Source organism: Hemibagrus wyckioides, linkage group LG10 (genome assembly GCF_019097595.1).
Source record: "Hemibagrus wyckioides isolate EC202008001 linkage group LG10, SWU_Hwy_1.0, whole genome shotgun sequence".
NCBI classification, from domain to species: domain Eukaryota; kingdom Metazoa; phylum Chordata; class Actinopteri; order Siluriformes; family Bagridae; genus Hemibagrus; species Hemibagrus wyckioides.
Window position 1 is genome coordinate 23,383,291 of NC_080719.1, and position 20,073 is coordinate 23,403,363.

General features: G+C 40.9%; 2 protein-coding genes across 9 annotated transcripts in view; one reads left to right on the top strand and one right to left on the bottom strand.

The window, feature by feature from the left end:
• Nucleotides 1–12,023, top strand: part of helz2a (helicase with zinc finger 2a) — a 34,670-nt gene extending 22,647 nt beyond the window's left edge. For 4 of the 7 annotated variants that reach the window (XM_058400823.1, XM_058400822.1, XM_058400821.1 and 1 more), the window contains 11 exons: nt 1,508–4,580; nt 4,724–4,809; nt 4,911–5,048; nt 5,151–5,339; nt 5,828–5,972; nt 7,670–7,768; nt 8,625–8,817; nt 9,037–9,171; nt 9,280–9,492; nt 9,614–9,779; nt 10,583–11,805. In XM_058400823.1, coding sequence (XP_058256806.1) covers nt 1,531–4,580; nt 4,724–4,809; nt 4,911–5,048; nt 5,151–5,339; nt 5,828–5,972; nt 7,670–7,768; nt 8,625–8,817; nt 9,037–9,171; nt 9,280–9,492; nt 9,614–9,779; nt 10,583–10,980 — 4,812 coding nt within the window. In that variant the 5' untranslated portion in view covers nt 1,508–1,530 and the 3' untranslated portion in view covers nt 10,981–11,805. Of the gene's footprint in view, nt 1–318; nt 391–1,507; nt 4,581–4,723; nt 4,810–4,910; nt 5,049–5,150; nt 5,340–5,827; nt 5,973–7,669; nt 7,769–8,624; nt 8,818–9,036; nt 9,172–9,279; nt 9,493–9,613; nt 9,780–10,582; nt 11,806–11,887 lie in introns of those variants that run through there. The other 3 variants (XM_058400827.1, XM_058400825.1, XM_058400828.1) reach the window with 3 other exon arrangements.
• Nucleotides 12,024–12,026: 3 nt separating this feature from the next.
• Nucleotides 12,027–19,266, bottom strand: LOC131360391 (very-long-chain (3R)-3-hydroxyacyl-CoA dehydratase-like). Of its 2 annotated transcripts, XM_058400833.1 has the most exons (9): nt 18,917–19,266; nt 18,750–18,820; nt 16,947–16,992; nt 16,747–16,857; nt 16,451–16,578; nt 15,627–15,739; nt 15,421–15,515; nt 13,959–14,090; nt 12,027–13,860 (listed from the first exon to the last, which is right to left on the bottom strand). In XM_058400833.1, the coding sequence occupies exons 2-9, from the start codon at nt 18,762–18,764 to the stop codon at nt 13,787–13,789; spliced, it is 714 nt and encodes a 237-aa protein (XP_058256816.1). In that variant the 5' UTR covers nt 18,765–18,820; nt 18,917–19,266; the 3' UTR covers nt 12,027–13,786. The 2 variants fall into 2 exon arrangements, with proteins under 2 accessions (XP_058256816.1, XP_058256815.1); XM_058400832.1 differs by having other exon boundaries at nt 18,750–19,265.
• Nucleotides 19,267–20,073: the final 807 nt, after the last annotated feature.

A 20,073-nucleotide genomic window follows, 5' to 3' on the forward strand; every position in this document is an offset into this window, starting at 1 on the left:
AATATTTATTAGCAAAGATTTCTCCATCATTTACCTCAGTGAATCACAAAGCTGCTGAACAATTAGACAGAAGCCATATTGTTCAATAACACCAGGTTTTCAGTGATTTTTTCGTGCTTTTTCTTGCTAAAGACATTGCTCTAGATGCTATCCAAAAAAAACAGGTGAGGTTTACATTTATGACATTGTAACGTAAACAGGCCGCCCACAAAATCCAGTTATTCAGGTGTTCAGCGCAATGTAAATATAACTATAGACATAACTTTGTAATGAAATCACCAGATCTGAAAGGGTTAAGTCAGGTGCACCTTCCTAGAAGGAGGAGCAATTTCATATAAATATTTTGAGCCTGAGGAGCCTGCTGTCTCTGTTTACCTGATTATCTGTGACGTGAGTAAAGCTTTCCTGTTTGTTTGCTGTCTTGAGTTTGCTTTTTTTCTTTTCACCGCAATAAGATAAGGAGTTAATAATAGAGGTTTTAATTTTTTTTAATGATTATGAAGACAGCCCTTATGTAGTAAAGAGTTAATATGCAGGCACATCATGATGTATTTTGGAAGACTTCCAATTAAATTATAGTGTAATTAGCTCAGTAAAACAAACTGGAATTACTTTTGTCCTGACTTTCGCTTGACATCTTTTGGCACCAAGTCGTTAACAGTGGTTCACTAATTTATCTATTCATGCTTACATCACTGTTTGCGTTTGGCGATATGTTGTGTGGACTTTAAGTGCTTTGGAACTGGAACACACCCTGTATGCTGTGATTAGAGATCTGTTTTTTGGGTTATTATTGAATTGTAAGTTGACTGTGGTGAATATTTTATATTCAGTGACAGACCAACTTTTATCCATTGTTTCTAATATATTATAAAAAGTGTAACTGGTCTTCAGCATTGTGCTATGTATAAACTCTGGACCAGCCATAAAAAGCACACAAATGTACACCAGTCATTATGACCACCTGACTAATATTGTGTTGGTCCCCCTTTTTGCTGCCAAAACAGCCCTGACCCGTCGAGGCATGGACTCCACTAGATCCCTGAAGGTGTGCTGTGGTATCTGGTACCAAGATGTTAGCAGCAGATCCTTTAAGTCCTGTAAGTTGTGAGTTGGGGTCTCCATGGATACTTACAGGACTTAAAGGATACTTTTGATAGATACTGACCACTGCTGACCGGGAACACCCCACAAGAGCTGCAGTTTTGGAGATGCTCTGATCCAGTGGTCTAGCCATCACAATTTGGCCCTTCATCAAACTCGCTCAAATCCTTACGCTTGTCCATTTTTCCTGCTTCTAACACATCAACTTTGAGGACAAAATGTTCACTTGCTGCCTAATATATCCCACCCACTAACAGGTGCCATGATGAGGAGATCATCGTGAATCAGAATTATACAGAATAATATGAAAATAATTTCTATATGTACACTATGTGCACTTTCGAATTTGAATAGATTTGGTAGCAGGCCACAATGATCTGAATTGTCTTTTCTGTAATTCCAGAATAAACTGGGAGCAAGAAGAAAATGAATTCATCAAAATCGAAGAGAAAAGAAAAAAGGAAAAAGAAAAAAATGGCAAATGCGTCTTCTGGTAACAGAACAACTTCTGAGGAAACCTCAGAAATCCACCAGGCCCTTTTTACTCACTCCAGCCCAGCTTTCCAGTGGGCGTCTCTGTTTGACCAAGAACACAGTCAGGAGGAACTGGAAGAAATGTTGACTACCAAACCTCACGAGTTCAAACGCTGTAAACTTAAAATGGAGAGATATGATCTGGCTTATGCCAAACCTCGCGATGATCCAACATCTATCATCTGCATCAGTGGAAGCGATGTGGGTAGATCTTTTCCTGGGGATGAGGTTTGCGTAAAGATCCTGAGCAGAGAACTTCAGCCACATCAAGGTGAAATACTGAAAGGGAAGGTCGTAGGTTTGATGGAACGATCGGAAAAATGCTGTACCATTATCTGTAGGATGGAGGGAAATAAACAACTAGTTACTCCTGTCAAAAGAAACATGACGCAGATTTGCATCCTTCAAAAAAAGCCGGACAAAGTGGAAATACGAAAGGTCAATCCCCAGAGTGATTACTGGTACACAAAGGAATATGTCAACATAACTGAGGATCAACTGTTAGTTGTCAGAGTACTGAAATGGCAAAAGGATCGTAGGTATCCTCTTGGAGTGGTTACAAAAGTTATCCCCAAGAAAGACTATTTAAATGAATTCCTGAAAATAGAACGTGGCATCGAAGGCACCCCTCCCTCTTTTCAACCAAGATGTGAACAAAATGAATCTGAAATCAGAATGGATTTCTGCGAATACTTTACTTTTACCATAGATTCCCCTGACACAAGAGACTTGGATGATGCCTTTAGTCTGAGTGACGAGGGAGAAAACTATATGATTGCTATTCACGTGACTGATGTAGCAAGTTACATTAGGAAAGACAGTAAGGAGGATCAATTTGCAAAAAAGCAAGGCAGGACAATTTACAATTTCACTGAAAGTGGTGAAACTCTTTTCATGTTTTCCAGAGAGGCAAGCGAACAACACTTAAGCCTACGCTGGGGTGAGGTCCGAAAGGCCATATCCTTGGTAACAATAGTCAACAAGGCCACCAAAATGATAGAATCCAGCTCTTTTACTCTTTCTGACATCAGGTCTCACAAACGGCTAACATATGGTGAGGTAAACAAGATAATTGAAAGTTTGGATGATAATGAGGCACCTCTTGATTTTACCCCTGAAGAAAACTGTGTTGCTGTGGTCTACTGTTTTTCCAAAGTGCTAAGGAAGTTCAGGTTGGAAGGGAGCTGGAGCAGCGGACAAAGAAAAGGAAAAGGTAGAGCCGAGTGCATGGTGGAAGAGCTGATGTGTTTCTACAACAATGCAGTGGCTGAAGAACTCATCACCAAAGACCTAACAAGAGATCTCACCCCACTAAGATGCCACTTCAAGCCAGATCCTATACTGTTGGAGCAGTTCAAAAGAAGATACGCTAGTTTTCTACCCTTCTCTTCTTATCACTCACAAATCTGTGATGTTTCAGAGGCAGCGTTTGACAAAACCAGTGAAGTGCCATTCATTTATGTCCTTACTCCTGTGTTCCAGAAAATGAAAGCTTTGGCAAAGAAAGATTACCACAAGCTGGTTCATCTTATTATATCAGATGAAATCCACCCTACACTACGACACATGGCAAATGAATTCAAGGAAATTCAGAAAAAAGCCGTCATCCTGAGGTCATGCTCCAATTTGTCCTCAAAATTAGGACATTTTGACTTGCAGCTTAATGCATACACATGGGCTTCATCCCCCATGAGACGCTATCTAGACCTGATACTTCAGAGGCTTCTCCACAGTGTGCTCTCTAAAAAGGGCCGGTTAGATTTGGATTACACGAAGGCTGAAATCGATCAGTTCTGTGATGAATGTGATTGTACCGAGGACTTGGAGTCATTAACATTCCTTACAGCCACTAAACCTAGTTCTAGCAACGTGACCAAACTGGCAATAGTGGGCCAGCTTTCTCCAGGAGCACATGAATTTTTTATCTCGTTTCCTCTTGACGGAATCCCACAGCTGTTGATCAATTACAGACACCTAAAAGTAGTCAAGCAGCCAGAGTACAAAGACCATTCCTGCACTCTTAAGTGGAAAAGAAGAGTATATTCATTTACTGAGAGCATCAAGCCACAGCACCAGGCAGAGATCTACAAAAACGTTATTCCAATCCCAGTTAAAAACTGGATGAAAATGATATCTGCAGTTAAAGATGAAGACTGGGATAAGGTCAGCGAGTGCCTTCAGGATGTAAAAGACGAAAAAAACATCATAACACCTGGGAAAATGTCAGATGAGAATCATTATAAAGAGTGGAACATGGAACTCAAGTTAGCAGAAGTGCTAAGAGTGCAGCTTGGCACAGAAGTTATCAATCAGGTAAAAATGTCTACAGTAAACCTCCTCACTGTCGACACACGCTTTGAGGTCTGTCTAGAGCATGCAAGAAACCCAATCAAGTGTTTCACCACCACAGATGAATGTCGGGCATCAAAAACACACTACTGGCATTACAAGGAGTACCAGGAAATTTGGAGTAAACTCTGTCAAATGGACACTGCTTACAATGCCGTGGAAGAAAATAATAGTGTGATTCTTGAAGATGTGAACATAACGTGGACAGGAAACACAAATACATCTCTTAAAGGTTACTTTGAAATAACACAAACAAAGACAAAACAATGGTCTCTGGAATTTAATCTAACAAACTGTTACCTGTGCATCAGACTGAGGGATCAGTGTGCTGAAAAAGAGAAAGAGAAACAAGGAGCAGAATGCAATGGCTCTTATTCTCTCTCTGATTTGCAGAACACACTGCCCTTTACATGGGTTGCCCATGGTGTACCTACTCAAACTGGAACAAAGAAAAAGAAGGAGAAGAAAAATTTACCAATCATCAAAATACATTTTGAAATAAACCACCAGAATATGACAAATTATCCACCTGAACTTAAAAAGAAGGAAACAAAGTTCACCGTTGAAGTCATTCCAAAGAAAATTCCATACGTGTATGTGATATTCCATATATCTTCTTATATTCTTATCACCGTATGATCCTTTGCACAATACACAATGATCATTATTAAAGAAACTGTTTACTCAAGTGTGAATAAGATTGATGCTTGATTATTGATTCATTATTTATTTTCAGGCAATATGAGCATGCGATAGACAACATAAAAAAAGCTAATAACCTGGTGAAAAGTATCGCAACGGGGACAGTTCACAATACTTTCGGTAAGCTTTATCTGAATTTTGGTGTTACATGCTGATATTTTAAACATACCAATGTAATGAAATCATTTAAAACACTAGTTTTATGATCAATGTTTTACTAGGTCAACCTGAAGAGCTACGTCCAGCGATTGACCACATGTATGAGCAGCTGGACCTGAATGAAAAGTTAAATGAAAGTCAGAAAATGGCAGTGCAGAATGCTTTAAAAAACCCTTTCACTGTGATCCAAGGACCACCAGGTACAGTTTGGTAAAAGAGGAACTTGACCAAATCAACAGACGTATTTGAGGTCAGTTTATTGAGATCAAAGTCTCACTCATGGGGCCTTTATACATCAACAGGTACTGGGAAAACTGTGGTCGGGGTTTGTATCACACAACAATTCTACAAGAAGAACAAGGTTCTTGAAGAGTATTGTCCAAGCCAGCCGGCGAGAAAGGAACATGATGCATCTTCAAATGAAGAAAGGCCAAAGAAGCGTGGTATCCTGTACTGTGGTCCGTCCAACAAGTCCGTGGATATTGTGGCAGGTGACATACACATACAGTACATTCAGTTCAGCACACACTCTTTTCATTTGCATTTAATTAACGAACAATTTTGAAAATAAAGAAGTTCGTTGACCCTGACTTTTAACCACCAGCCCAGGGGGTCTCTTTACCTGTGACCTGTCAAATGTCTGTCTAATGTTTCCCAGAGTGGCGGAATAAAGAGATGGGACATAGGAGGTCCTCCTCCTGTTCTGCAAATCCTTATCACTCCTTTCCACTGCCTCCACCTCACAGTCACAACCCCGTGCTCGACAATGCCCCCGATTCCACATTCCTGCCTTATAATTTTGTAATAAAATTATAAAAACATTTTGTGGCCAGGTTTCTCCATATCTATAAGTTCTATAACTTACATGTTGTGGTTTTCTGAGACAAACTCATAATCTGAGAATCTATAGTTCTTGCAAGTGTGTGACTTGTCCTGGTTGTCTGGTGAAATCAATACAGAATCTGTTACTGTATTACAGAGCATTTGTTGAACCACAGAAAAGAGCTTAAGCCTCTTCGGATCTACTGTGATCAGATGGAAATGCGGGAGTTCCCATATCCTGGAAGTGCACTAAAGCTCTGTCGCAGATCCCTCCGTGATGAGAAACCAAAGAAAGTGCTCAGGTAAAAAAAAAACCCACACACAATGAGATGGACTGACCAAGAAAGAACAGAATGTTTGGAATTGTTTGTCAAGGGCAGTGTTACAAAATTATCTGATTTTAAATATTTAGTAATAAGATGAGAAATTAGTGTTGGAGAACTTGGGCATAATGACACATATAAAGAACCATAATGAGGTTTTGGATCAATTCAATTTTTATAATTTAATTAAGCAATCATTTGCACAATTCACATAACCCCACACTGTGTAAAGTTTCGACTTGCAGCATCACTATAAATGCATCACAGCATTATAATACTCCGATCAGCCATAACATTTTGACCACTTGCTAAATATTTTGTTGATCCCCATTTGCTGCCAAAACAACCCTGACCCATTGAGGCATGGACTCCACTAGATCCCTGAAGGTGTGCTGTGGTATCTGGTACCAAGATGTTAGCAGCAGATCCTTCAAGTCCTGTAAGTTGCAAGGAGGAGCCGCCTTGGATCGGCAGCATGCACATGTCACAGATGCTGGATTGGATTGAGATCTGGGAAATTTGGAGGCGGAGTCAACACCTCAAACTGGTTGTTGTGGTCATCATACCATTCCTGAACCATTTCTGCTTTGTGGCACGGTGCATTATCCTGCTGAAAGAGGCCACAGCCATCAGGGAATACCGTTTCCATGAAAAGGTGTACATGGTCTGTAACAATGCTTAGGTAGGTGGTACGTCAAAGTAACATCCACATAGATGGTAAGAGACCCACACACACCCGCCCATCTACATGATGTAAAAGAAAACGTGATTCATCAGACCAGGCCACTTTCTTCCATTGCTCCGTGGTCCAGTTCTGATGTTCATGTGCCCATTGTTGGTGCTTTCGGTGGTGCACAGGGGTCAGCATGGGCACCCTGACTGGTCTGCAGCTATGCAGCCCCATACACAACAAACTGTGATACACTGTGTATTCTGACTCCTTTCTATCAGAACCAGCATTAACTTCTTCAGCAATGTGAGCAACAGTAACTCGTCTGTTGGATCGGATCACACGGGCCAGCCTTCTCTCCCGACGTACATCAGTGAGCTTTGTCCGCCCATGACCCTGTCCCTACTGTTTCTTCCATGGACCACTTTTGATAGATACTGACCACTGCAGTCCAGGAAAACCCCACAAGAGATGCTCTGTTCCAGTGGTCTAGCCATCACAATTTGTCCCTTCATCAAACTCTTGTCCATTTTTCCTGCTTCTAACATCAACTTTGAGGACAAAATGTTCACTTGCTGCCTAATATATCGCACCCACTAACAGGTGCCATGATGAGGAGATCATCAGTCTTATTCACTTCACCGGTCAGTGCTCATAATGTTATGGCTGATTGGTGTACATTCTGATGACCAGGGAACTTTTCTATTTTTATTTTTACTTTTCTATTTTACTATTTTCTATTTTAACTTTTCTATTTTACTTTTCTTTTTTCTATTTTTCTATAAATTAATTCATAACTTGAAATTAAACATTATTAGATGGACTGTAGTTTAAATAGCTAATGCAGCTTTCTATTTGTGACTGTTATAACTGTTTATAGCAGCTCTGTTTTTGTAGTGGTGTTTTCAGGGTATAGTTTTAGGGTTATTTGAAAAAATGAAATAAAACATGATCAACACATTGCTTTTTAATCTTTATCTTGACGAGTTTCAATGCTGTTTTACAGGGATATCTCTCTGATGTACTTGGTGCGAAAACCTGAAAATCCCTACTCAGAGGAGATAAAAGCTTTTGAAAACGGTGAAGAGGAGTTTGTTACTGAAAGGTAAAGGGATTATAACAGTGTGTGTTTGTGTTATATATTTTGTTATTTTACATACATACATATAGACTGTCTAAAATCGATTAGTTTTTTTGTAAAAAGACATAAACAGGGTTTCAAAAATCAGAAATTTTACATTTTGAAAAGAAGTTGCTATTAAACCTGGTGCACCTCTGAAATAACTCCCTGATGCAGACGGTGTAGAAGCCATACACAGAGTTTTTTAATGAAACACAAATCCAAAGAGACGAATTCAATTCAATTCAATTTATTAGTATAGCACCTTTTACAATGGACATTGTCTCAAAGCAGCTTTACAAAAGAAGAGAAACAGAGAAAGGAGAGAAAAAGGAAAAATAATAATAAATATTAAATTACATTATTAAACAATTTTACCCCTATTTTATTCACAATCCAATTGAAAATGCATGCAAAAATGCAATCAGCAGAGTGGCAAATCCAAAACAGTAATCCAGCCAGAATAACTGAAGACCTCTCTGTCTCCATGGCTGATGGAGGTTTGAAGAGGAAAAGGCAACACACCTTAAAAAAGCAGTCTGTAATTGTGAGTATGATTGTGTTATGTTGAGAGCTAAGGAGGTCTGTGATGGAATCAGTAACTGTGAGGGACCAAGGTCACAAAGGTATCCGAAGGGGTTCAAAGAGCCCACTAGGTAGCTGGGACTGTTCGTCATCATGTTTCAAAGGTTTGCTCCTGAAGTGATGAGAATAACATTCAATCCATTTTAGAATATGGCTGTAAAATAACAAAAGGAGGGAAATTCAAGGGGTTTGACCACTTTCTGAATGTGTGTATATGTGTATATATATTAATACGGATCCAACCATATGTCTACAGGTACAAGACTGCGTTGAAGAATGCTCAGAAGCATGAACTCCTGAAGCACGATGTAATCTTGTGCACCTGCTCAACTGCTCTAAAACCAATCCTGACGGAGACCATGGACTTTCGACAGATCCTAATCGATGAGTGTGCTATGGCTACAGAACCGGAAGCCTTCATTCCTTTAGTCTCACATAAGCCTGAGCAGGTGAGAACACAGGAAGTCTTTTTCACATATGACCAATATTTTGCTAACAGAATACCATAAATCATGTTCATATCTTTTGTGTTGAGTAATGTTTTATGTGCACACATAAAAGGTCACTGTATGACTGATGGAATCCACTGGAGCTGGCCTCATGAGTCAGGTCCAGGTTGAAATCTATAAAAGAGAAAGTTTTAGACTATATAACGTCATATTTTGTAGATTGTGCTTTTGGGTGACCACAAACAGATTCGGCCAATCGTGACATGTGCCCGTGTGAAGGACCTTGGCATGGATAAGTCCCTCTTTGAACGATATATGCATGAGGCAGTGATGCTGGACACACAATACAGAATGGTAAATGGATGAACAAATCATGTCATTAAAGAACAAATCAATGTCATTTACCCTTTCAAACAAACACGATCCGGTCAAAAGACACTAAACCTCTTTTGTGTTTTATAGCATGAGCGTATCTGTGAGTTCCCCTCAAATGAATTTTATGAAGGGAAACTGAAGACTGGAACTAAGAAAAGGCCCTGCCTTCTGCTTGACAATAATGACACCCCAACTGCTATCCTGTTTGGTCATGTTGAAGGAGAAGAGGTCAGTTTAGCAGTTTCCACAGTGGCTGGAAATGAATATTCAGCAGACAATCAACAGGAGGCCGAGCAAGCGGTAAGATGACTGTCCACTCGTACTGTAAAAAAAAAAACAACAACTACACTTTCATTAGCCTTTGAAAGAAAAGACGAAGCAGTTATTAAAACATTCTCTGTTTCACTGTTACACCGCTCAGGTTCAGGTTGCCAAACTGCTAATCTGTCAGTCTCGTGTGAAACCAGAGGATGTTGTCATTCTGACCCCCTACAATGCACAGATGTCTAAAATCAAGCAGATGTTGGAGCAGACGGAAAATCAGGCCATTAAGGATGTCAGTGTTTTCACAATTATGAAGAGCCAAGGTGCATTTTCTGTCACTATGTCACACAAACTGCACTATTTTTCAAAAGTTTGGAATCACTGAATTAGTTCATGTGGCTTTGCAGCTTTTTGGCATTCTGGCTGTCAGGTTGTTGAGGTAATCTGCAAAAAAAGTCACACCTTCCTCACACCAGCTCAGACCCGGTGATTTCACTGACCCCCAGCAGGTCTAGCATCATCCGGAGCAGTGATTTGGGTCATTGTCCTGCTGTAGGATGAACTTAGTGCCAATCCCACACATCTGCACACTAGGACATGGTGTCATAAAGTGATCTTCAGTGTTTAACATTTCCTTTACTTTATCACCAGCACCACCACACCATCACAATCCCTCAACCAGGCGCGACTGATGGAGTCAAGCTCTCCTCCAGTATCTTTTCATTTCACATGTCACAAGTAGTCTTCTCTTTGAACCCATCCACTATCCAATCATCTGGCCAATCTGGCCAGTCACATATATAGCTTTTTAAGTGAAACTCACACACAAAGGCCAGCATCCTGGCGTCACCTCAAAATAATTTCTGATATGTTCTATCAAATGTGAAAAAGGTGATTCCATGCTTTTGAATGGTGGTGTAGCTCTAACGTCTGTACACATGTGTGAATTGTATGCACAGTCATATTGTTAGGTCATTTTGGATTAAAATAATGAAGATCTTTTTAAGAGTGTAACTGCTGAAAAGTAAAGTTAAGCTGATGTGATGGACTGAAAGCCATAATATCAGTTATCATGGTGTAAATATATGTATGGTAATGTATGGTGTGTGTGTCTGTGTGTGTGTAGGGAGCGAGTGGCGTTATGTGATACTCTCCACAGTTCGTTCTTGCCCACTTTCCGAGATAGAAAATGAGCCATACAAAAGCAAAGGCTGGCTGGGGAAGAAACTTGGCTTCATCACAGACCCAAACCAGGTCAACGTGGCTATCACACGTGCTCAGGAAGGACTCTGCATTCTGGGTAAAACAAGAAAGGAAATATCCAAAAAAATAATAACCATGATTCATGCTGAGACACCAGTACCAGTACAGACAGGAATCAGGAAGCAGGTCTATCTATTTGTACATTTCTGGCATTTGCCCTTCCATCTTAATTATACAACTGAGCAGTTGAGGGTTAAGGGCTTTGCTCAAAGGGCCCAGCAGTGGCAGCCTGGTGGTGCTGGGATTCAAACTGATCCGTAATTCAACCACTAAGCTACCACTACCCCACTAATTTTACTATCCAGTCTTATGATCCAGTCTATCCACTACAATAAAAACACAAAACTCACAGAAATTATTTCTGTCTTTGGTTTTAACGGGATCTTCATGTAACAGAAACAGACAAAATTAACAATGAAACCATAATATAATGTACTTTCTATGCATTTATTACAAAGATTTCCCAGTAAGTGTAGCAGATGGGTGCTTGGTCAGCTTATCCTTCAGCACTGAGACTTCAGTATGAATTCTTCTCTACGTAACTTTAAATATGACCCTTATAGAAATCTTATTATAACTCCTTATAGAACTCTATCTTTATCTGTACTGTACTGTTCAATTAACTAAGGAGGAAGAGACAGGAGTCAGAGCTGGAGGTAGCAGAGCTGAAGATGTCGAGGTTCTCTTTGGGAGTGACACGGTTGGACAGGATTAGGAACGAGTACATCAGAGGGACAGCTCATGTTGGACGTTTGGGGGACAAAGTTAGGGAGGCCAGATTAAGATGGTTTGGACATGTTCAGAGGAGGGAGAGTGAGTATATTGGTAGGAGAATGTTGGACATGGAGCTGCCAGGCAGGAGGCAAAGAGGAAGGACAAAGAGGAGGTATATGGATGGAATAAATGAGGATATGAAGCTAGTGGGTGTAAGAGTTGAGGATGCAGATCCAGATGTCTTATTTATATAAAGTGGATGGACTGGAGACCAGGGTGTACCCCTGCCTTTTGCCCAGTGTGTGCTGGGATAGGCTCCAGCAGATCCCCATGACCCTAATTAGGAGCAAAGCAAAATGGATGGATGGATGGATGAATATTTATATAAATAGACACTGCAACTGAAAATCTTCATCAGCTCATAACGGTCAGATGTTTTTTTTCTGCCTTTCAGGCAATCGTCACTTACTGAACTGCAGTGAGCTGTGGAGGAGACTGCTGGCTCACTACCGGCAAAAAAACTGCATGCTGGACTCAGCTAAGGACATTAAAGTTGTGAAAGTCAAGCATCAATGACAAGCTGGACAAATGACTAAGTGTGGAGCTCATTTTTATTGAAATATGTGTGAAATATTGTAGTGTGAAATAGTAAGAAATGGTGCTTAAGTTATACTTTAAAGACTTTCTGTGTTACATACGTCTCTGTCTCATCATGGTGCCAGAAATGTGCTTGATTAAAAAGTGTGGTTAATAATAATAATAATAATAATAATAATAAGTATAAAGTATATGAAAAAATCTGTTAAGAGCAATTCAGCGTCCATGTGTAAGAAGCATCTAGATAAAATACATCACTTCTACATATCAACTCACACACACACACACACACACACACACAGTCATATAGGTTTTGCATCCTATCAGATAAAACTCAAACTAAACACTGTGCAGTGAAATGAACGAAACACTGCTGCTTTACAAATATCTAAAGACCCGAATCAGGCACATGGATTACGCTTCGTAAAATACATATTTAAAAACAAACAAACAAATGATACAGTAAACAAATCCCTTAGAACGTACAGCTGAGTCTTTAATGTTGACCCTCGCCTCGTACCTGAGTCTACGTCTCACACACAGTGACCCTGAGAAACATCACGGCACACACTTCAGCGTGACTCTGAACCACGTCGATGTTCATGAAATTATTTTCTTCTACAACACACATCAGGAGCCTGGTGAAGTTTTTTTTTTACTCGAAGGTTGAGTAAACAGTTTTCCGGCTTCACTGTTAACCATAAAGGTAAAAATACAACAGTGCAATAAAAGTGCAAAATGTAATATATCCTATTATTTAAGAAAGCCATGATACTTGAACTGTACTGGCGTGGATGGACCTCGCAGACCTCAGGTTCAGAAACTAACACACTGAGTGACAGCAAAGCGTTCAAATTCCTCTTATCATCGTCTTGTGCAGTTTTTTTACTGTAAAAAAAAAAAAAAACGCCTAGATCTAGTCTGAAATATTTCCCTAGCGTTAATTTCCTCCTCACGACTGATCATAGGCTCCTCACAGCAGAGACTACTGCACGCACTCATACACGCTAGCGGATATAAACAGGGATAGAAATCTTAATATGTACAGAATAAAAGACTTCGCAACTGTCACATGCATACCTGCATGTCTCTGGTGTGTCATATAGCAAAGCAAGGAAAATGTGAAAGAGACAGTTTCTGAAATGATCTGGACAGATTTGTTGGTAAACAAGAAAAGATTATGAATAATTGGGTTACAGAGATATTTTAAACTTAAGTTAGTATCACATGCAACATCTGTCTTCAGCCATGAATCACCCATTGAGGGGGGGGAGAGAGAGGGAGATAGAGGGGGGGGGAGATATAGAGAGAGAGAGAGAGAGAGAGAGAGAGAGAGAGAGAGAGAGAGGGAGAGAAAGAGAGAGGGAGAGAGACCTTGGGGCAGCTGTGCTCCAGGCTTGGGTATGTGTTGGGGCAGTTGTGCTAGAGGTTTGGGTGTGTGTTGGGGCAGTTGTGCTAGAGGTTTGGGTGTGTGTTGGGGCAGTTGTGCTCCAGGACACAATGAAATCTCAAGACTATTACTGCATTCTGGAGTGAACGTTCTGACCCTGGAAGAAGAGACCTAGGACCAGACCAATGGTGGTCCAGTGGTCCTGTTGAGTCTATAGAAAGAGCTGATGCAAAAAGGCTTTTAGAAGGGTACCAACAAATCTGTCCATGTTTATAATAGTAATAAAAGTGTAAAGCAAATAAACTTTATAGCAAACTCTGAGTAAGAGTGTAGCCCTGTCCTTTAGATCCATTTAAAGAGCAATAATCAGTCTGTGTGCACTTTCAGTTGATAGGATCTTCTGCTTGGGCTCACCAGATGTCTGATGTTTATGGAAAATCCTGTAAAACACACATAATGTACAGCACATACTGTCCATCAGTCTCTCTTACAAAAAAACCAGCAGGACACACTAGGTGAAAATTATTTTCAGTCTCACCAAAAAACATGAGGAGGAGGTAGAGTCGGAGCGAGAAGGAGAAGCTGACGGAGAAGCCCACTGCCTCGGGGAGAGGCACGCTGAAGAGTCTGGACTGATCGAACAGTGGAAGAGACTGGAGCACAGCAACAGCTGCAACAGAACCACAGAAAGTAAACCGCTTCTGCCTTGTCTTCTGTCCCCCAAACTGCCCCTAGGACAAAGCTCATATCTATGAAAATGTACACAGCCAAACGAGAACCACTGCATGGCTGTGTCATGCATCACTGGGTTTTAATCTACGCATCAGTATGAGGATTTCACATATTATCTCCATTGGTTCATTCAGTGTCAGTCGATTTCTTCTGTGAAAAACAAACAGCTAGGTCAGAGACTTAAACAGTGAACGTGTGCGAGATGTTCCTATCATCCAGCAGTAAGTGCAGTCTGAGCTGCGATTGCATTAATCTGATAAACACACAGATTTTCGTCAGTGACATGAGGAAAACATTTCACACTGAAAAGCAAAAGCTTTATTATTCCTCTATCCTATTTTAACTGTCACAGTTTTGTTTTTTTTAAAGAATTCAACTGACTTTGGTCAGAAGTGAATGTAATTCCATGTTGCATTTCCCTTCAGCAGTGTGTTGTACTCAAACACAGTCACTGTCCATCTCACAGCCCAAAGCTGTACACAGGGGGTGGGGCTGGAACCAGTGGCGTCGTGGTGGGGCTGGAACCAGAAGAATAAGGACAGGGCTGGAACTGGAGGAATGGGGCAGGGCTGGAACCAGAGGAACAGGGGCAGGGCTGGAACCGGAGGAACAGGGGCAGGGCTGAAACCAGAGAAACAGGGCAGGGCTGGAACTGGAGGAGCAGGGACAGGGATGGAACCAGGGGCTGAAACTAGAGGTGCCATGGTGTGGCTGGAACTGGAGGCACACCGTTGGGGCTGGAAATAGAGGTACTGTGGTGCGGCTGGAACCCGGAGGAGCAGGGGTAGGGCTCAAACCGGTGGAGCAGGGTCGGGGCTGAAAACGTCATTGTCCAGGAGTTGGATACAGGAACGTTCTTTGTAGTTACTTAGTGTTTCCTCAGTCCTACTGCACTAAACACTGCACTTATACTTAAACATCCGGCTTTTCAGATTCATTACTTAAACATGATCAAGTCTAAATGTTCTCAAAAAGGAGACATTCATTTAATTCTTAATGTAGATGCTCTAATATAGTAAAAGCACATTTGCGTGTGTGTGTGTGTGTGTGTGTGTTTGTACTGCTTAACAAGCTGCAGCAATTCTCTCTCATTAGTAAGGGGTAGTAAAAGCATCAGAGTAATATCACTACAAGGATCTTTTCTGCCATGGAAACTTCTCCATATACAGCAGCCTTCATTCTGTTAACATCTCTGGGTAAAATAATAAATACAGCAAATGTTTGTACACTCAGATGCACACAGACACACACACAACAGAGTTCCTCACCTTCTATCAGAGTGGTGAGGGGATACAGCAGTGTATGACGGAGCCAGATCAGTATCCTGAACTTAGCATCGAGACTCAGCACAGGAAATGCAAGCCTATACACACACACACACACACACACACACACACACACACACACAAAGATCGCAACATTTAAACATGTGACCTGAACACCTTCCACAAAACTTTCCACTGATGTGACTCACCTGAAGACCTCAGAGATGCTCCACAGGTAAAAGACCCAGAAGACCACGCTGCGCTCCTGCATCTCCGGCAAACTGCCGAAAACCACAAACAGAACCACGTTCCTGCCCATCACCTTCACACCGTCACCACCAACACAACCACCAGAGGAAAAATCAGGAATAGAATCAGAAATAGAACAAAAGATTCTTTAAATAATTAAAAGATATGTAGCTTCGCAGGATGATAAGCCCTGAGCACACTCTTATATTTATCTGCTCCAATGAATGAATCAGAGGTGGATATAGAAATGAAGTCTAAAACTCTGCTGCGTTTATATTCGATAAAACACATGACGTGTCTCTACAATCACAAATCTTACAGGTTTTTCGTCTCTCCTGTGTAAAAAGTTCAACTTATTAACAGTAAAGTTTGAAAGTGTTATAGTGCTATTGTCACAGAGACTGATATTTTAAATTAGACTTATAGCTATATACACCAATCAGGCATAACATTATGACCACCTGCCTAGTATTGTGTTGGTCCCCCTTTTGCTGCCAAAACAGCCCTGACCCATCAAAGCATGGACTTCATGTGCCTATTGTTGGCGCTTTTAGCGGTGCACAGGGGTCAGCATGGGCACCCTGACTGGTCTGCGGCTGTTCTCCACCATCATCATCATCAAAACCCCATCTGAGAGGATTTTCTTTGGAAGAGAACAGTACTGATTCGTCCAGTTCAGTTCCAGACACTTGTGTTTAGACAGCCTTCTATCCTACTTGATGCTTTTTTTCCCTTTAATCTATCAGACATCTGTATGATGAGGAACACATCTGGACAGCCTTGCCTGTATCATGGCGGGGAAGACGGGAGTCTTAACCAGACCGACTGCTGCGTTAATCACCTCCAGAACCGCCAACATCTGACAGACGTAGAGCACCGCAGCACAGGAGCTGAACGCACTGTACAAAGCACCTAGAGATTAAATATATATATATTAGATATACAGTTACTGATACGTTACATAGAGTATCAGAACCTGGCTGCAGTTTCCCCAACCAATTCACCCTGGTGTAAGAACACACACTGGTTATGATGTGTGATGAACATCACATTGTGCTTGGATAGCAGATAAAGCCTAACCTTCACCATGTAGGATGAGATTGGCTGTGAGGAGACTGAAGGTCCAGGAGAAGCCCAGGAACTGAAGCAGGTTGTACAGGAACAGGTAGTGTCTTCTCAGAGCGTCCAGCACTGCAACAAAATTCAACACAAACTTCACTGCATCTACAGACATTTACTCACACACCGTTCCAGTGCTGAGATATGGATATGTGTCTTACCGCTGCACTGCTCTTCAGGTTTACCAGCTGGAGTACTCTCTGTGGCCTTCAGAAAATAGATCACAAACCATTAACACAAGAAATGAATGTTTTATCCAATCTGCAGTCCCCTCCAAAAGTATTGGAAGTGAAGACGTTTTGGATCGACCTCAGAGGAGCAAAGAGAGAACTTCCAGAACTGACCGTGTTGCTCCAATACATTTGGAAGGGACTGCATGTTGTTACAAAAGACAGTGTTCATGTCTCAATAGATTTTTATAAATGTCCTAAATGCTCTAAGAAGGGTTCTTATAGCAGATACTTCATTTGCTTGATTTAATTATTTAATTGTTTAATTGATGACCACTGATGGAATCAACATTAGCTACTTCTTTTTATTGCTATTATAAACACATATTTATCTATAACACAGAGTGTTTGGATGCTGGAATCTGATTGGTCAGACGGTGTGCATTATTTTTTAATTTTAGCACAGGTAGCTCTTCTTATCCTTGTTCAGGATGCTGGAATCTGATTGGTCAGAAGGTGTGCATTATTTTTGAATATCAGTACAAGTAGCTCTTCTTCTTCTTCTTGTTCAGGACAGACTATACTTCATTTTTTTCTTATTAACTCTGGAGAACAATTAGACACTAATCTGTCCCGCAGATGTTCAAATAAAACTCTAAACATTATAAACTATATAAGAATAGGAAGTCATTCGTATTCAAAATTGCGGACTAAGAGGAATAAAAATACAACGGAGGATGTGCTGCTACTAGAAAATATTCACAACAACTTTTCCATCATGCTTTTTCAGGAACAAACCATTGTGGTGTTGTTTTTCTCTCTCTCCTCGCCCGTTATTAATAATTGATGTATTGATGTATATGATGACCATCACATGACCATGTTTCTGATGGTACTGCAGCACAAACACTACTCTAACTAAACCTTCACTAAAACCAGGAATGGTGCAGTTTCCCGATTAAAACACTAAACCTTTTAACGGTGTGTATTTGTGTGATGTGGTTTCTGTGGATGGAAAGTTCAGGAATACAATCCGTTAACAGTGCACATGCCTGCATTAAGTGTCTGATTCACAGAATTTAAAGATTCTAATTATATTTATGAAATGAAAATGAAATGAATTGCCTGCCTGTGTTCAGTTTTATTCACTGTAACACACCTGAACAGATGAACACTGCAGTGCACGATTTCCCAATTGCTCTGGGGTTTTCTGGTTTTCTATAAACTCTGACAGACATTTGGATTGATGGACTGGACAGGCTAAACTGGTGATGGACTGGTGTCCCGTGAAGGGTGAATTTCCACCTCAATCCGGATCCACTACCAGGACAGAGCTCTTAAAGAGGAATGAAGGTATGGATGTGTGGATGGATGGATGGATGGATGGATGGGCGGATGAATGGATGGATGGATTGACAGATAAATGGATGGATAGATTGACGGATGTATGTATGTATGGATAGACACATGGAAGAATGAATGGATGGACACTTGGATGGATGGATGGATGGATGGACAGACGGATGAATGGATGGACGGACAGATGGATGGATGCATGGATGGATGGATGGTTGGATGGATGAATGAATGGATGTATGTATGTATGTACAGACAGATGGATGGATGTACGGATGGATATATGGGTGGATGTATAGATGTATGAATGGATGTATGTAGGGATGTATGTATGGACGGATGGATGGATGGATGAATGAATGTACGTATGGATGGATGAGGTGGGTCAGGAGGATCTGCGACACAATAAGCATTAGCAATCTCTAAAATGAAGCTTACCTGCTGTTGATCCATTGCAGACTGTGTTTTTGGAGATCAGATGGCGCCACCGCAGGATGCTGAGCTACATCCTTACACAAAAGAAAAGTTTAATCTTATCCGTCCTGGAAGCCTTTATCATTTCGACATCGAGCAATTATCCTACCTTCGTATTTTAAACATTTTACCTGCTAAACTCTGATTTCTAATCTACTTCCGCGACATAGTCCACAGCGCGCGAGGCTTTTCTCCTGCGTCCTGTAACGTTATTAGCAATAAACAAAAATAAAACTGTGGCGCTGATGTGTGTGTGTGTGTGTGGGTGTGTGTGTGGCTGTGCGCGCGCGCGAGGGCGGAGATATCACTGCAGTGTCGGAAGTCAAGCCTCCTGTTCATCCCCTTTATTCTGCACTTCGATATTTATAGTCATTTATATACATCGTATATGACGAATCATATTATATATCGCGATATGTGTCCACTGCAGTGACCGCATTAAAGACTCTTAAATTCTCCAAATCTCCTTTTTATTACTCTTCACATGTAATTGGAATTCCGAATCTTTTCAGTGAGTCAGATCATTTGATTCAGCTCACCGATAAGAGTCGACTCCTAAGGACCTCGTGTCTCTCTTTTTTCCCCCCTTAATTTTATATATATATATATTTCATTTAAAATTATTCTGTTATTCTTCGCAAAATAGCATTGCAGTCTAAAACATTGTAAAATCAGCAAATCATTATTAATGTGAAAGATAAGCACCGGAGTGTTTGTTATGGTGCCTCATGAAAAAAAGATTAATTTCGTTTAACCCTAATAAATGATCACCTCCCTTAACACACGGTACATCTTTAACAAACATCATGATCTAAAGATTGAATACTGAAGCATTTTTAGTAAATTATACACCATCGTAACAGGATTACTCGAGCCGATTCTCAGCGGTCAGCTAAACGAGTCGACTCGTTCACAAATGATTCCTCAGAAATACACAACATCTGAGTAGCACACCCACGTGTGCTTGCTGAACATCTAATTCCAGATTTCCCTGCTATAATCAGCCCCACTCTTCTGGAAGGCTTTCCACTAGATGTTGCGTTGTGGTGATTAGTGAGATCAGACACTGATGCTGGGATGGTGAGGAGACTCCAGTTCCAGGAAACCCAAAAAGGTGTTCAGAGTCAGAGTCAGGGTTCTGTGCAGGACACTACAGAAATCTTCCACTTCCTCCAACCTTCACCTCCACGTCACGGAACGTATGAACATGATGGTCAGGTGACTTCATGCAGTCTACTTGCAATGTGTTACCTTTATCATCATAGAGACCAGTTCAGCATCACTGGGA

Excerpts from the sequence above, each read along its gene's own strand:
- LOC131360391 (XM_058400833.1), bottom strand. Across the intron at positions 16,579-16,746 it reads TCTCATCCTACATGGTGAAG|GTGCTTTGTACAGTGCGTTC; the intron begins GTTAGGCTTTAT and ends TTTAATCTCTAG. Across the intron at positions 13,861-13,958 it reads CCTCCTCCTCATGTTTTTTG|GATTTTCCATAAACATCAGA; the intron begins GTGAGACTGAAA and ends TGTGTTTTACAG.